We start from the raw sequence: 18,275 nt of genomic DNA on the forward strand, positions 1-18,275 counted from the left end.
GAAAAAACAATCTACAAAAAATTTGAGAGTTTGTGTTTATTCTAAGAACTATGTGGAAATGTTATTCCTTTAAATTGCTTTTCAACCAATGCTGTTTGGAAGAGTGGCAAGAGTGTGAGCTTAGCAGAAAATGAAGGAAGTAGAAGATAAGAAGTAGCAGAGCATGGTTTCATGCCTAACTCACTAGCTTGGTTCCCCACCACTAACTTTTATATATATATATATATATATATATATATATATATATATAGTCAGTAATACCAACTACAATGGCAATGAGGAGTCAATAAAATCATATTTGTAAGGCATCTGAACTAGTGCCTGAAACATAATAGCTATTAATATATACATTATTTATAATTAATTATAATTTACCTGTTTTCCATACTGTAACTTTTAACAAGCTACCTCAGTCTATGATATGAGATAGAGAAAAGTGTCCAAACTCATAACTTTGGGAAAAAGTTGTTAATTAAGCTCTTTTAGAGACATCAGAAACTAAAAGTCAATCTGATTTTCTGTCCTGAAATTCTCCCACCCTATATATACACACACACACAGTGAGAGAGAAATTCAAATGTGAAATTATATTAGAAGTTTTAAAGCAAAGCTCTATTAGCTTTTTTCTGTGTATATACCTGCTAAGTTACCTAAAAATGCTGCTTTCAAAACTTTAGAAGGTTCAACACATTGTCTCTCTTGAAATGTGAATATTATTATGACCCGTAGAATCAGATTTTGGGTTGAATTCCTGCTCTGCCATGCTATGTGCCCTTTGTCATATTGATCCAAATTTTTAGGACTCAGATTTATTATCCATAACATTAGGATCAAACGTTTACCTAGTAAATAATATGTCATTATAAGACCTAAATGAGACCACTAACTGAAGCATCCAGTTAATGCTAATTTTCTCCCCTTCCTTTATGTCATTACTATATATGTTGTTGTTGGCAGCTCATACTGGTTTATAATGCAATTTGAGGACAGCGCACTTTAAAGACAGTGTACCTGAGCATTTCTGTAGGCAAAAAAAAAAAAAAAAAAAAAAATGTAATCTACGGTACAGATGAGCACACTATCTTGATTGGTTATAACGTTATTTCTGCTCATTGGAAATCAGAAGCTCAAACTTGCACCTAAGATATGGTTGGGAAGAGTGATATGATTCAGCCCTGTTCTCTTTGGCTTGTCTTCACAAATCGCTTACAAAATCCATGAATTTAAACATCTATTTTTTGAGTTATCATTCTCATTTAACACAAGTGAATTCTCATTTGATGTAGAGTGAATGAACAGCTAAGGAGTTAACAATCAATTCAGAATTCCATTCTCATTAATACAAAATAGACATGTCTTTCAACCAGGTGTGACAATTTGTTATTTCTTCCCAAACTATTCTGTAGTATAAACTTTATAATTAAGGCCATAGTGTGGCAATAAATAAGTAGAGTTCACAGACTAAGTGCTATTCACGGGAGGCAGAGATTAATTAGAATAAAACCAGAAGATGCATTTGTAATTAAATTTTGACAACTGGAAGATGATAATTTCAAATACATGTGAGCTAATTTGTAATTAAATTCCATCTCAATTTTCTTAATATTGCAATTTCATATCCTATATTATCATAGAAAACATTGTTACTTTTTGTAAAGCCACAGTTAAATCTGCATATTCATAACCAATAAGACATACTCTAAGAAATTAGGTGATTTTTTTTTTCCAGGAAACAATTTTGTCTAATAGAACCATAGGTTTCTTGGGGCACAAACATTGGTTTAACTTCAATTGCTATTCATTTCATGGTGTTTAATTCCACTGTCTCACTGGGGACATTGGAGGCTCAGTCCCAGCTCAACCTATTACAAAGGCCATAAGTAAGGTCGCTTTCCTCCTTTTAATGACTCACAATTAACTGTGTATATAAACACAGAACAGCTTGTTATATCAACTCCCTTTTGTTTTGAAAATCATTTCTGCTTTAGTCAGCCAGTTGTGAGGCATTTATCCTTTAATTGCAATCATTAGAAATATGTTAACAATTATTCTCCAGATTTAATGCCTTGAACCATGTATTTAACATAGTAAGTTAGTGAAAAGACCTCTTATCCCATATTTTACTATATGACAAGATTCTGGACAGGTGCAGTTAACACATTGATTCTCAACCACTTTGAAATCTCACGGGGAATGATTACTAAATTTCATATTCATGAGAATTGCAGCGAGAGGGTAAATAGCTTACTTTCCTAAGTATCCACAGGGATTTAAAGTCAGGGTTGTCTGATCCTGCAGTCTCTTTTCACTATTCCCTACCACTTATTTCTTGTACAATGCGATGAAGCTCAATTCAACAAACATTATGTTTCTATTATGCACCAAATACCATAATAGATTCTTTGAAGGGAGAAAAGATTAACAAGACTATGTTTTTCACAATTGTGAAAGTCAGCATTGTTGCTGCCTTCATTTTTGACCCATAAACCTACAATGTCTCTTCCTTCTTGCCTTTCATACAAATCCAAATTCATCAGCTCTATTAAAGGTAGTCCATCAACTCTTCCTATACTCTTCACTTTTCAATCTCACCTCGTTAGACCATCCAACACAACTGTACTTTCAGCAATGCTATTTCAACAGATTGTACCTTTAATCTTTGAATTTTTATCAAGTGTTCTTATTATAATATTCTTCTGTTGTTTTGTGTAAAGTTTAATTTAATTGTTTCAAATATATGGAATAAGACCACAATTTTGGATCCTCCATTCCTACCATAAAGTGTCATCTCTATAGTGTTGTCCAATAGAATTTTATTCAATGATAGAATAGTTTTATAAAAATGTAGCTAGTATCACTGGGAAAGCGAACTTAATTATACTTATTTTTTTTTTTTTTTTTTTTTTTATTTTTTTTATTTTTTTTTTTTTGACAGGCAGAGTGGACAGTGAGAGAGAGAGACAGAGAGAAAGGTCTTCCTTTTGCCGTTGGTTCACCCTCCAATGGCCGCCGCGGACGGCGCGCTGCGGCCGGCGCACCGCGCTGATCCGATGGCAGGAGCCAGGAGCCAGGTGCTTTTCCTGGTCTCCCATGGGGTGCAGGGCCCAAGCACCTGGGCCATCCTCCACTGCACTCCCTGGCCACAGCAGAGGGCTGGCCTGGAAGAGGGGCAACCGGGACAGAATCCGGCGCCCCGACCGGGACTAGAACCCGGTGTGCCGGCGCCGCTAGGCGGAGGATTAGCCTAGTGAGCCGCGGCGCCGGCCTTAATTATACTTATTTTTAAGTTGTCAAATGTGGTTATGGTTATCATATTAGATAGCACAATGAAAGTGTTTCACAAGATATAATGAATAAACTATTTAATTACTTCTAAATAAACAGAAGAAAAATTTCATTAAGCCATCTAGTTGGTAACAGAAAGATCAGTCTGTATGGATACATGGTCCAAAATTAAGTGAAAACATTTATACTTTGCTTTATGATTGTTAAATTGAATTGCAATCATATAGGTGTTATGATGAAAAACACTGAATTCTCAGAAACTCTTCTAATCTTTAAATGTAAAAATTAAGTCCAGGGGCCAATGTTGTGGTGTGATGGGTTAAGCTGCTGCCTGCAACACCAACATCCCACATGGGCATCAGTTTGAGTCCTAGCTTCTCTGCTTCTAACCCAACTCCCTGCTAATAGCCTGAGAAAACCTGAAGATGCCCCACATGTTTGGGCCCCTGCAGCCCTCATGGGAGACCTGGATGAAGCCCCTGGCTCACAGCTTCTGGCTGGCCCAGTCCTGGCTGTTGCTGCCATCTCGGCAGTGAACCAGAGGATGGAAGATCTCTCTCTCTCTCTCTCGTTCTCTCTCTCTCTCTTTAGTTAGTTGAAAGTTACACAGTGAAAGAAATTTTGAAAGAAACCTGCTAGATTTTATATGTTTAAATATACTAAGTGGACTGAAAACTTTCACCTTTCTAAATATGATGAAATCTTTCTTTTATTTACCAGCACTGGCTCAATGAACTGGAAATTTTAGCAATGGTCTTTGCCGCGGCCATTCATGATTACGAACATACAGGGACCACAAACAACTTTCATATTCAGACTAGGTAAGCTGGATAAAATACTAACTTACATAAGTTAACATTTGAAAGTGTTTCTTTCTCATATTACTTATTTTAAGGGAATTAAAAGCAATCAAGACTAATAAGAAAGGGTTTATTAGATTTGAGGAAAATTACTTCAGCCACAAATATGTAAATAGCTAATTATTATTTTGCAAGAACCTTACATAGATTGTGTGGCATATTAAGCATTTTAAGGAGTTTAAAGAAGTATAAGGCAATTCCTCTCTGCCCAGAATTTATACTGTGAGCTATCACACAACTCAGACTTATCTTGTAACATGTAATTTAAAGCATTGGTTCTGTGTCATTATATATTTGAAAGCAATAAAATTAGATTCCTAAAAAAGTACAGAAGTCAAAAAAATCTCACTTCTAGGACAGCATAAAGTCTTAAGTTTAAAGAAACTGAAAAAAAGTTTGAAATGATGGTTATAATGACAATTACTTGACTCAAAATACCAGAGTGAAAAGGGACTGCCATAAAAAAATGCGACAGACTGAGAAGCTTAAACAACAGAAATCATGCTCAGTCTGGATTTGGTTCCTTCTGAGGTCTCTCCCCTAGATTTGCAAACAAGCAGCCTGTTGTGTCCTCACATTGTCTTTTTTCCATGCACATGCATCCCTGCTGTCCAGTCTTCTTTACATAAGGACATCAATTATGTTGGATTTGTGGTATGTTCACACTGAGAATTCGAGCTTAACCATATTCATTTTGAGGAGAACCAATCAGCCTAACAGGAAGGTAGTCTAAACTCAGTTGAACAGAGATCCCAATTCTTGAGAGGCAGAACTTGGTCTGGTGCCCAAAAGGGTCTAACTTATTTATACTTAGAAGTTCCTGAAGTTTCTGTAAGTCTTTCACTAGTCAGGAATGCTTAGCTGGGATTTATAAGAGACTGATGTCTCCCTGGAACCACTGTATAACCACCTATTCTTACTGAGGGAAAACTAAATTTAGAAGTTTTTTTTGTTTAGTTGACTTTCTTAGAGAAATTTTATGTTTTTAGAAAAAATAGCAGAAATTACAAGGAATTCCCATATAGTCTCTCCTGTCATTCTATAATTACCCATTATTAATTAACATTTTGCATTGGTGTGGTACATTTGCCAAAATTAAGGAACCAATGTTGATACATGTAATTAGCTGACATCTATAGCTTATATTAGGGCTCACTGTTTGTACTATAGACCCTCTGGGTTTTGACAAGGGCATAAAGTCATGAACCTACTGTTGCAGAATCATGCACAATAAGATAACTGCCATAAAATCTCTGGTATTGCTCCTATTTCTCTTTTTCCTCTGCATATTCCTGTAGCAATCATTGATCTTTTTAGTATCACCTGAGTTTCATACTTCTCAAAGTTCTATATAGTTGAAATCAAACAGTGTAAAGCTGTTTGTAGAGACTGACTTCTTCCACTTAGAAATGATCATTTAAGTTTCCTCCATGTATTTTGATAACTCAATAACCATTTTGTTATTGCTGAATAATATTCCATTGTCTGGATGTACCATAGTGTGTTTTTTCTATTCACCTATTAAAAGAGATGTTGGTTGTTTCCAGACTTTGGTACATATCAACAACAATGGCATAGGCATACATGTGCAGGTTTTTGTGTCTTTGGTTCATTTGTTTTTGCTTTGAAATATTTCCAAAAACTATATTTTCCAGGGATATGGAGTTTTTGTGTTGATATGGGAAGTAGAGAAACATTTAATTACTATATTAGACACTGTAGAACTTAAACAGACCCTAAGGTGACTAAGCTCAAAAACCATCTCATCTAAGACTTGCAGTTTAAGAAGAGAAAACAAAGATCTCCAGAAGAACTGAACCATCCATCTGCTTGTAATCTGGTAATGGGAGGATCTGGACCAAGGAGCTGAGACAAGGGGCACTCTCTCACGTCAGGTTACTTATACAACGGTGCTCCTGCAGCCACAGACACACCGTGGCTACTTGATAGAAACACAGTGAGGGTTGAAATTCAAGTAAGGAAATGATGGGGAAAGCAGTCTGTCCATCCCTGGAATGGAAGAAATCCCCAGTCTCCCACAGAATGACAGTAAATGATGGGCAAGGAGAAGCTTGCAGCCTGGTTCGATGGCAGCAGCGTTAATTCATATTCACCTATTCACAGAGTAGAGATGGTTCCTCTGCTTTTATTTATGTTAAACATCAAAGGAAAGAGCCTTTGCTTATCAAAGTCTCCCGACATCCACTGAACTCAAAAAGAGGAAGATTTTAATGAAAGATGGCTCATTACCGAGCTGGAATCTGCACAGGACAACAGATTTAGGAGTTGGAGAAGTAAATTGTTTCATATGAGGGCTTCACTTTTTTATGCTGAAATGTTCAGGTCCTGGGCGGGTCTTTTTTTCCAGAAGCTTCTTTAGATTATCACTTGTTAGCTTTCTTCTTTTGCTGTTATTTTGCAAATGCATGAAGAGCCCTAGGTTATGTTTGGTTTGGGCTGTGGAAAGGGAAGAGGAAGAAAAGGACGAAAGAAAAAGATGAAGACAGGAAAAAAGAGAAGCTAAAGAGTAAGCAGGGGGGAGTAAAAAATTGATGTTTTTCCTATTTTATATTAAGAAATTATATAAGAGAGCAAAAATGTCTGTATTTTACTTATTTTCTTATAAATTATCTAATGGTCAGTTATTGAAAATTCTACATGAAATTGAAAATTCTATGAGCACAATTGTTGTTACAACCAAATATAACAATAGTACATTCACTTTTTCCCCCCAAACTCTCATTACTGTCTCATATTTTATCAAGGCATAAACAAGGTTAGAAATCACTGATATTGGTAATTCTGTATTTCACATTACTCATTTTTTATTTGAGCCTAGAGTGCATTTCTAATTTGGAAACCCATTTACTGTGTAATATAAGATAACTGAAAAGTAATTTAGAACATAGGGTGAGGCTGGATTTGAGTTCAACGCAGATATAATAATTCATGTAATCCTTGAAAGTATAAATAAGTGGAAATAATTTCCTCTTTGTGAAAACGCTGAGCTGCATGTTACCATGGATACTGAATGTTGCTTAGAGTCTTGTTCTTTTCTTAGCAAAGACCATCTCAAACATTAAGACCATGCTGTATTCCCAGCATCCTTGTTGGATTTATGAGAGAAAACCATGCACAGTTATCTATAATAAAACCTGGTTCAAAAAACAGATCTTTGCTTGTTTCTAAAGGAAGAGTTGGTCATCTCTGAAGCTATTGTCTTGTAATATCCTTGACAAAACTGCTGTGGCTGGATTTGGGGCTATATGAGACAAGTGTGTTATTCAGGGGAAAAATCAGCTTTTCCCATGATTTCAGCAAATGTCTAGAAATCCACATGTTTTATTTGGGCAATATTTAATTATCTCATGTATGCTTTCTATTTCTGGTTTATGCAGACTGAATCACAATAATTGGTTAAATTATTTTTTGTTTTGTTTTATTTTTTGACAGGCAGAGTTAGACAGTGAGAGAGAGAAACAGAGAGAAAGGTCTTCGTTCCGTTGGTTCACTCCCCAAATGGCCGCTACGGCCAGCGTGCTGCGCCAATCCAAAGCCAGGAGCCAGGTGCTTACTCCTGGTCTCCATGCAGGTGCAGGGCCCAAGCACTTGGGCCACTCTCCACTACCTTCCCTGGCCACAGCAGAGCGCTGGACTGGAAGAGGAGAAACCGGGACAGAACCGGCGCCCAAACCAGGACTAGAACCCGGAGTACCAGCATCTCAGGTGGAGGATTAGCCTAGTGAGCCATGGCGCCAGCCGGTTAAATGATTTTTCGGCCCAATTGAGATATTTTTTATTTAATTTAAGTTATACAAGTTTCATGTATTTCATATATACAGGTTTAGGAACCTATTGTGATTAAAAAGGAAATCTATTTGGAAAAATTGAACTGTTAGCTAAGTGTATACCACCACACCTTTATAGCAGTGCTAGGAAAAAAAGAGGAATGAATTACTGTAGTGCTGGATAGGTTATATACCTTACATTGCATTAATAACAAATCTTGGCTCACCTGGAAGACCATCTGATACAAATCTTGGTTACTGCAGGGGACCCCAGATCTCTTTAGTTGTTTCTCTTTTTGTAAAATAATTTTTATTATATTTATATAAGGTATACAACATAATGTAGTGGGAAGCATATGGATAATAAAATGGTGTGAAGCAAATTAGTATATCCCTCATCTCACTCAGCTACATTTTTATTGTTGTTGTTTTTGTGGTTATTGTACTTCTTTATTTATTTTGTCTTACTCCTCAGTGAACACTCAGTTGAGAGGAAGTGCTGGGTTATAACTAAGACTCTAGCAACACAAAGCCTGAAACATTAAGTCAGTCTTGAGGGAGGAAATTTTATACCAGGAGGAAGGAAAGTAGAGAAGTCCAAATGTTGAAAATTATGGAAGCAAACTTTTTACTTGACTTTCCTTTTGCTCCATATTTCTGCTGCCTGTTTAGAACTTGCCAAGTTACACAAATGGGCTCTTCATTTGAGCACAGTGGTTTTGCTTTCATTCCACATTTATAAAAAGATATGGCAACTTAGGAGGACAGAGCAAGGAGGGGCAAATTCTCCATTTTACACACATGAGAGTGCTTGGAATATTTCAGACTACAGGAGAATACCAAACACATCCATGTAACATGAAGTAATTTATATTTAATAATCCAATGATATAAAAATACAGATAGATGAATAAAAACATTTCCTTGAATTCATCATTTTAAAAATTAAGTGTCCAGTATAAATTGGTGGTGAGACATAATTTTTGTTTTGAAATTTTGAAATATAATTGATTATTTAAGAAATTATTTTCTCCACTGCGACTTAAAGCACAAGGTTCTGTAATATTCAAACTTAATCATAACATTAAAAGTGATAATTACAAATGGACAATGATTTTCCACATTCTCTCTACCTCTTACCCAAAGTAACATTGATCCAAAGGAATAGCGGTATGAATCATCTGGAATGAGTATAAGGAGTTTTTATTTCTTCATTGACTTAATGAGACTGAGAATTTCTTTCTCCTTAGTATAAGTAGAGGATCTCACAGGTATATGCATTATAAATCGGGGAAAAAAAGCCAACACACATTTAAACCACACAATTAATAGGAAATTAAGCACCATGACAAAGAAGGATTTAGCCTCAACACCAATTCAATTAATGTAGTTAGTAATAATAGAATACCAAAGACTGGGTAGTTTATAAGGAAAAGATATTCCTCACAGTTCAGGAGGCCAGAAAGTCCAAGCTCTGAGGAGTGCCTTTTCTGCTGCATTGTCACGTGATGGGAAGAGTCACATGGTGGGAGGATGAGAACATGAGTAAACCTGCTCTCATGGGCCCTTTTCATAATGGAATTAGACTATCTGGGATAGAGGAGTCCTAATGATTTTTATAATAATTAATATCATTACAACAGGCTAAAGAAAACTCATGTGAACATATCAATAGACACAGGAAAAGAATTTGACATAATCCAGCACCCATTCATGCTAGAAATTGTCATTAAACTAGGAGTACATGAGGACTTTCACAACTTGATGAAGGGTATCTCCTAAGATAGAACAGTTGTTACCAGGGTTTGAGGTTGTTGGTGGTAGTTAGACATTGGCCCCAAAATACAGAATTTCAATTGGATAGAAATAAGCTCAATAGATCTACTATATAACATGGTACTATGGTTAATGACAATATATTGTGACATTAAAAATTACTAAAATAGATTTTAAATTATTTCTACACACATAAGTGATATCTGAAAAATGCATATTAGCTTGACTTAGCCATTCTACAATGTACATATTTCAAACATCTATACATAAGTTATACAATCTTGGTTAACTTTAACAGTAAAGGAACAATATATTCACAAAACCTATGACTAACATTATATTTAAAGTGAAAAAACTTTTAGATTGCCCACTAAGTTCAAGAACAAAGCAAGCATATAACCTCTCACTTTTGATTTTCAACATCATAGTGAAATTTCTAACATAATAAGACAGAAAATGTGGATGTGGGGCAAACGTATTTGGGAGGAAGGAATGAAACTATCTGTGTTTGATATGACCATCTGTGTAGAAAATCAGAAGGACTCAACAGAACTCTCTAGAACTAAGACTTGATTATAGCAGGGTTATAGGATACAAGGTTAGCATGAAAAACAGTGCTTCCCTATACAGTAACACTAAGCAAGTGGAATTTGAAACTGAAAATACAGTATCTTTGAATTAAGTACCTCCAATATGAAATACTTAAGTTTAACTAAATATATACAACTCTATTTGTGGAAAACTGCAAAACTCTGATGAAACAATAAATGCATAAATATTCCATAATCATGGAAATATTCATTCTTGTTATTATGTCAGTTCTTTCCAACTTGACCTATATATAGTCAAAGGAATCTCAAGAAAAGCTTCAGCAACTTACATTAAATATATTGACAAAGTGGTTTTAAATGTTATAAAGATAGGCAAAAGATCTAACATAGCCAATATAATATTGAAGGAATTGTACAAAGTTAGAGAACTGAACATTGCTTGACTTTACAGCTTACTCTAAAGCTACAGTAATCAAGATGGAATGATGTTGGTGAAAGAATAGATATGTAGATCAAAAGAACAAAATAAACAGCCCAGAAATTGATCCAGAAAGGTATAGTCAACTGATCTTTGTCAAAAGAGTAAAGGCAACATAATGGTGTAAAAGTATACTTCTCAGTATATGGTGCTAAAAGAACTGGATGATCCACATGTCGAATGTTTTTATAAAGAAATCTAGATACAGATTATCATGGTTTGAATGCGTTTTGCAGAATTCATGTGTTAGAAATTTAATACCCAATGGGACAGGGTTGATGGGTAGGGCTTTGTTGGTAATGTTCATGTCACAAGGGATCCTCCCTCCTGAATAGATTAATTCCATTATAAAAAGGGATCATGGCAGCAGGTTCACTTGTGCTCTCAGCCTTCTCCCATGTGATTCCTTCTGTCACGTGACAATACAGAAGGAGGGCACTCATCAGATCTTGGACTTCCTCTGAACTGTGAGAAATATCTGTTCCCTATAAACTACCCAATTTTAGGTATTCTGTACACACAGCAAGACCTTATTTCCTTTCAAAATTTAACTTCAAATGTATCACAAACCTAAATGTAACACAAAAAACTGTAGAACTCTTCAGAGAAAATCTAGATGAACTTGGGTTTGACAATGACTTTTAAAATACAACACAAAAGGCACAATTCATGAAAGAAAGAATTGGTAAGCTGGACTTCATTAAAATTAAATCTTATTCTGCTAGAGTCTTGAGTGAAGGGAAAAAAACACAGATTGGCAGAAATATTTTAAGAAGATATAGTTCATAAAGGATTGTCCTTCAAAATGCACAGCAAATACTTGAAAGTCAAGAAAACAATCCTATTTAAAAGCAGGCCAAAGTTTTTATCAGGTATCTCAGCAAAGCAGACATATAGACAGCAAATAAGCATATGGAAAGATATTTACATCAGATATAATCAGGCAAATGGAAAAATGAATTCACAATGAGATATCAGAACTGGTAAGAGTATGTGCTGGCCAAGATATGGATCAACAACAACTCTCATTCATGGATGGTGGGAATGCAGAATTGGTACAGCCAACTTTGGGAGACAGTTCGGAAGTTTCTTAAATGAGCCCACTCTTACCATATGATGCAGAAATTGCATTTCTTGGTACAGAGTTGACAATGTATGTCCATACAAAACCTGCACACAGATATTTACAATAGTTTTATTTATAATTCCCCAAACTTTTTTTCGGTAGATGAATGGATAAATGTTGGAACCACTAACCAGTGGGCATTATTCGGTACTAAAAAGAAATGCACTGTCATCCCATGAAAAGACACAGAGGGAATTTAAAAGCATATTAGTTAAAAGGAGCCAACCTGAAAATACAAAATATGATTCTGACAGTATGATGTTTTGGAAAAGGCAAAACTATACAGACAGTCAAAAAGATCAGTGGTTAGGAGCTGAGAAAGGAATAAAGAGTGGAGCGTAGAGGATATTTACAGCAATGAAACTCCTCATAAAAGACTCTAATGATAGGTATATATCATCATACGTGGTCAAAACCCAATGAAAGTGCACCAGCCAAAGTGAACCCTACGGTACATTGTGTACATTGGGTAACCATGTAAGCATAGGTCTATCAATCCTAACAAAAATACCACTCTTTAGGGTATACACAAGTGAAGGCAGAAGATACATGATCAATCTTTCTACCCTCCACAATTTTTCTGTGACCTTAAAACTACTGTAAAAAAATAAAGCCTATATAAAGCACTTAAAATATTATCGTTTTAAAAAAAAGCAAACTAAGTACTTTCATAGCTTTAAGTTTTTGATTAAAGGATTTACTGGTGAGGTAACTGGAAAGTTGAGTCTGTTTGTCCAGACACTTGCAGTATGTAAATCAATCCTCAACTTGGCCTTTTGTTTTGCTTCTTAGGTCGGATGTTGCCATTTTGTATAATGATCGCTCCGTCCTTGAGAATCACCATGTGAGTGCAGCTTACCGACTCATGCAAGAAGAAGAGATGAATATTTTAATAAATTTATCCAAAGATGATTGGAGGTGAGTTTCAGGGGGAACCTAGAGGAAAATTAACTTAGGGAAAAGGATAGATTATGTGATACAAAGTGAAGGAAACAGGTAAAATTAATGCCTTCCCAATACTACAAACTCAATTACCATTGACTGGATAAATCTGAGAAGGATAAGTACCTAAAAGACTTTGATGAGGAACCAGGATCTCTTAAATGTAGCTGAAATATTTCCAGGTGAATTCAACATTCACATGCATGTACAAGACTGCACACCACATAAAAATAATTCAAGATACACAATGATACACTTTCTTCAACTGAATATACTGAGCTGTATTCAGTATGTACATTATATAAATTCAAAATTTGAGTGTATTTATTCCTTCATTTGTTATTTTTCTGTATGTACATATATTGTTATTCTTTATAAAACAATCAAAAAATTTCAACGTGTGGTGGAAAAACTCACAAATACACTAAAATGATCTTAGTGCAGAGGGAAAGGTCGTGTGTTTCTCCAGGGCATCTGTTTGTTTAAAACATTGCATGAAATGGTGATTCTTACTGTCATAGAAGGAAATAACCAGATGTAACACCACCACTCTGCATAACCTTGCCTCTTTCTCCTCCTCCTCTTTTGGTTGTCATCATGCTCATATTTTGACTAGAAGTTTGCCAGATCTAGCAAATAAAAAGAAAGGACCTTGAGTTCAACAAAAATTAACTTCAGATAAGCATAAATATTTTTTAGCACGAGTCCTAAATATTCTAAGGGACACTTATACTGAGACAAAAAAAGTGATTATCTTTAATAAATTTATCTTTAAATAATTTATCTCTAATAAATAATTTTTAATAAATATTTAATATATTTAATATTTAATAATATTAAATAAATATCTTTAATAAATACTTAATATTTAATAAATAATTTATCTTTAATAAATATCCTGTTAAGAAGTAATGGACTCGGGGGCCGGTGCTGTGGCATAGCGGATAACGCCACCACCTGGAGTACTAGCATCCCATATGGGCACCAGTTCGAGTCCTGGCTGCTCCTTTTCTGATCTAGCTCTCTGCTACAACCTGGGAAAGCAGTAGAAGATGGCCCAAGTGCTTGGGCCCATGTACCTGCATGGGAGACCTGGAAGAAGCTCCTGGTTCCTGGCTTCGGATTGTCGCAGCTCTGGCTGTTGCAGCCAATTGGGGAGTGAACCAGTGGATGGAAGACCTCTCTCCGCCTCTCTCTCTCTGCCTTTCAAATAAATCTCAAAAAAAAAAAAAAAAAAGTAATGGAGTGAAAAAGATTCTAACATGTAAATATCAAAAGATTTGTGTTTATAAAGCAAAATTTAAAGAAATATCCAAAAGACAAGTGACATGGGATCAAGAACTGCCTTTTAAGAACAAACACAAAACAAAAGGTTAACAAGCAAGCCATAAACTCCCAGGACTACTGGTCTAAATTTCCAACTCTTCCTGATTGCCCATGCCGCTTCCAGATAGGAGTTCATATTTGCAACTGTATAAAGTACTAAAGGAGAGCGAGGGATGAGGAACTTTATTTTGGGACCTAGTTCAGACCTTTCATTTTAGATTAACATTTCCCTTCTATACAATGTTGCCTAGTTTTATGTGTTACTGATTGATTATTGACAATATCTAGCATTTACTGATCACTTATGTACAAAGCACAGCATGTTAGATTCCAGATTTCATAAAACTTTAATCTCATTTTATTTAGAATATCAAGTGAACCAAAATATTTGTGTTAATATAGATCTTGTCATAATTTGAGAAAAAATGTAATTGAGAACAATTTCCTAACTACTAGTAATAGCTTCATTTACCTTAATGTTGGGATAAAAGTGTTTTTTTCTTTTTTTTTTTATTTTTTGACAGGCAGAGTGGACAGTGAGAGAGAGAGACAGAGAGAAAGGTCTTCCTTTGCCGTTGGTTCATCCTCCAATGGCCGCCGCGGCCAGCGCGCTGCGGCCAGCGCACCGCGCTGATCCGATGGCAGGAACCAGGAGCCAGGTGCTTTTCCTGGTCTCCCATGGGGTGCAGGGCCCAAGCACCTGGGCCATCCTCCACTGCACTCCCTGGCCACAGCAGAGAGCTGGCCTGGAAGAGGGGCAACCGGGACAGAATCTGGCGCCCCGACCAGGACTAGAACCCGGTGTGCCGGCGCCGCTAGGCAGAGGATTAGCCTAGTGAGCCGCGGTGCCGGCTGGGATAAAAGTGTTTTAAGCAAACCATTCAATATACAAAAAGCAGATTAATAGCTGCTCATGGCTCCCATCTCAGAATCCAATTGAACTGAGTATCCACAATTTCTAAGAACTTCCAATATGTGTGGTTGCTTTGAAAAATAATCTGATCATATCATCCAGATGTAAAACATCTTTGACACAAAATCACAATTAAAGTTACCCCAAATCTTTGATTTAACTCACACCATGAGCCATATATTTTTGAAACAAATTACAGTTCTTATGCAAGCAACTTTTTGCCTATCTGCACAGAGCAAACACCAAATTGTGTAATCTGCAAGCCTTGCTGTGGTGGATTGTTTTCTACCTAATGCGAAGTTGTTAATTATAGGCTTACCATATTTACAGTGTCTTGGTTAAAATTTCCAATATGGGCAGGTGTCATGGTGCAGTGGGTTAAGCAGTAGCTTGGTATACCCACATTCGACAATGGAGGTTCCTGGGATCAAGCCCTGGATACTCAGCTTCCAATCCAGCTTTCTGCCAGTGTGAACCCTGGGAGGCAGCAGAAGATGGTCCAAGAATTGATTCTTTGCCACCCATGTGGAAGACCCAGATGGAGGCATCTTCCTTCAGCCTGGCCCAGTCCTAGCTGTTGCAGGCATTTGGAGAGTGAACCAGCTGATGGATGATCTCCACCTATCTGTCTCTCTTGTTCTGCCTTGCAATGAAAATTTCTCATATTAATTATACAGGGAGAAGTTCCAAAAGCTTAAACAGAGAATCTCCACTCACTCTAGCACCTTGGCTTCTCTGGGGTTCTTATGATGGACCACTCCTTGGTGCCAACCTTCCAAGTTCCAACTCTCAAGAGAGGAACTCTAGCGGTTCATTCTTATTCCAAACACTGAATAGATGTGTGACTGGCCCAATGACTCAGTCTCCCCTGGTAGGAAATATGAATACCCTGTCATCTAATGAAGATTGAGTCTTAATATTCATGCAAAGCAACTACAACGTAGTTCTATTCAGTACTTAGACTAAATGAATACTAAATAACTAGTACTGGATTTGCTAATAGCGATTTTACTAAAAAGATGCAAAAGCAGAGTCTTGAGAATACAAGCCTTTCTTATCTGTGTCATTTCTGAGACAGGAGGCTTTTAGTTTTGTTGACCATTTAGATTTAGAACGTTCTCAGCCCCACTGGGCTATTTTTCTTTTTGCTTCCAAAGCATCCAGATACTCTATTTAAAATAATGTTTCTTGAAACTGGCTAAAAATCCTTTCAGATAGAAAAAATTTAGGAATTGAAAGGGGAGGAGGGTTGTGGTAGTGTAGCGGTGGGAAGGGGAAGCCTTCCTTTCTGCAGGGGAGATGATAAACAGCGGTAACTTCTTAAATCAATGGGAGTTAAAGTTAATCGCATGCTTCTTGTAGTTACTTTTACATTTGAAAAGTGTCATCCTGTGTCCATGTCCCTTAAGAAAACTAAAATGTGATGAGGGGAATTGAAGGAACTGTTCCAGTTGAGAACAATAAAGGGCAGATGAACGTTTCTCCTTTTGATGATTCTACAGGGATCTTCGGAATCTCGTGATTGAAATGGTTTTATCTACAGACATGTCAGGCCACTTCCAGCAAATTAAAAATATAAGAAGCAGCTTGCAGCAGCCGGAAGGGTAGGTTATTTTCCTTTGTCTTGTGAAAGTTTCCTGGAAACTACATCAACACTGTGATTGGTTACTTTGTTCAATAATTTGACCATATCCTTGGTTTGACAGGATTGATAGAGCCAAAACTATGTCCCTGATTCTTCACGCAGCTGATATAAGCCACCCAGCCAAATCCTGGAAGCTGCACTACCGGTGGACCACAGCCCTAATGGAGGAGTTCTTCCTACAGGTGCCTCTTGCACACTATGCACATGTTTATGGAAACCGTCACTCTACATATTGATATATACTTTTCTGAACACAATCCAGGCCTGGTAACTTCTTTTTATCAACTGTCTCCAAGATATTCTTGAGGATTTTCACTGATGTATTAGTGTTTCAGATAAATAGACCTATGTAGTAAATTACATATTTTAAGGAGAGTCATCTTGGGTGTCAGATGCTATTCTCAGGAAATAGTAAGGGAGGGATTAGAATTGTTGCCTGCTATTAGGAGGTAGCTGCTAGAGCAAAGACAGCAGATGGCTTTTGTAATAAAAAGAGAAAGATATGTAACATTTCTGTGTACTAACGTTTAGTCACATATGCATAGCTGTAATGGGGACCACAGGGAAGTTTAGTTGTGTGAAGATGTGCCTGTCTAACTATGTGTGTGTGTGTATGTGTGTGCATACACACATTCTTTGTGAAAAAGCAAACCTGGACATAGATAATGGTCCATGTTGTCTGCCACAAAGATATATTAATTTTCTCCAGTGTACTGTTCTGACCCCACTTCCAACTGGGGTACTGCAATACAAGTGTGATGCAAACCACCCAGAGTTAGCATCAACTCCTACGAGGTAGAGTCTCAGACTTCCACATGATTAGTTCTGCTTCAGTTGTCAGTCACCAGTAGGGCCACAGGACACCAGGACTTCCAACTCACCAGTTACGAAGTCAGGATTTCCTATGAGCCTTCGTAGGTCTTGTAACTTGCTGAAAGTCCTCTTGGAATTCAGGAGGGTCCTACAGTTACAACAACAGTTTCATTAGAAAGGATAAGGTGGTATAACAGCCAAATGAAGAGATGCTTAGGGAAAATGTGGGAGGGTCCTGGTGAGCCAGCCAGGGATGGGCCAGGCTGAAACCAGAAATATGGAGCTGAATTTTGGTCTCCCACATGGGTGGCAGGGAACCAACAACTACTCTGCTACTTTTCCCAGCCATTAAAAGGTAGCTGGATAAAAACCTGAGCAGCTGGTACAGGAGGCCAGTGCCCATATGGGATGCCTGTATTGTAGGCAGGGGCTTTACCTGCTACACCACAATGCTGGCCCCCAGAACAACTATAATTAAAAGGCTGACAATATTAGGTGTTACCAAGAATATGGAACATCATATATTGAAAGTAGACATATCATACATAGATGGGGGCCATATAAATCTTTACAAACACCATGGAAAACTACTGCATAGCAGCTTCTAAAGTTCATATTCCTGTGATCTACCACTTCTTCCCAAAGGTATATCAACCAGATAAAGTACTGTTCATGCCCGTGAGATGTCTTATAAAGGTGATCATCACAGTATTGCTTATAGTATCCCTATAATAGGAACACTCCAAGTATCCACCAAAAGATAGAATGGATA

General features: G+C 36.8%; 1 protein-coding gene across 7 annotated transcripts in view; it reads left to right on the plus strand.

Annotated features, from left to right (window-relative positions):
• The window catches only part of PDE1A (phosphodiesterase 1A), a 372,031-nt gene that overhangs the window by 304,376 nt on the left and 49,380 nt on the right, over positions 1 to 18,275 (plus strand). For all 7 annotated transcript variants that reach the window (XM_051849383.2, XM_051849382.2, XM_008258812.4 and 4 more), the window contains 4 exons: positions 4,006 to 4,106; positions 12,657 to 12,782; positions 16,548 to 16,649; positions 16,752 to 16,872. In XM_051849383.2, coding sequence (XP_051705343.2) covers positions 4,006 to 4,106; positions 12,657 to 12,782; positions 16,548 to 16,649; positions 16,752 to 16,872 — 450 coding nt within the window. The remainder of the gene's footprint in view (positions 1 to 4,005; positions 4,107 to 12,656; positions 12,783 to 16,547; positions 16,650 to 16,751; positions 16,873 to 18,275) is intronic.

This window comes from Oryctolagus cuniculus, chromosome 3 (genome assembly GCF_964237555.1).
Source record: "Oryctolagus cuniculus chromosome 3, mOryCun1.1, whole genome shotgun sequence".
Taxonomy (NCBI): domain Eukaryota; kingdom Metazoa; phylum Chordata; class Mammalia; order Lagomorpha; family Leporidae; genus Oryctolagus; species Oryctolagus cuniculus.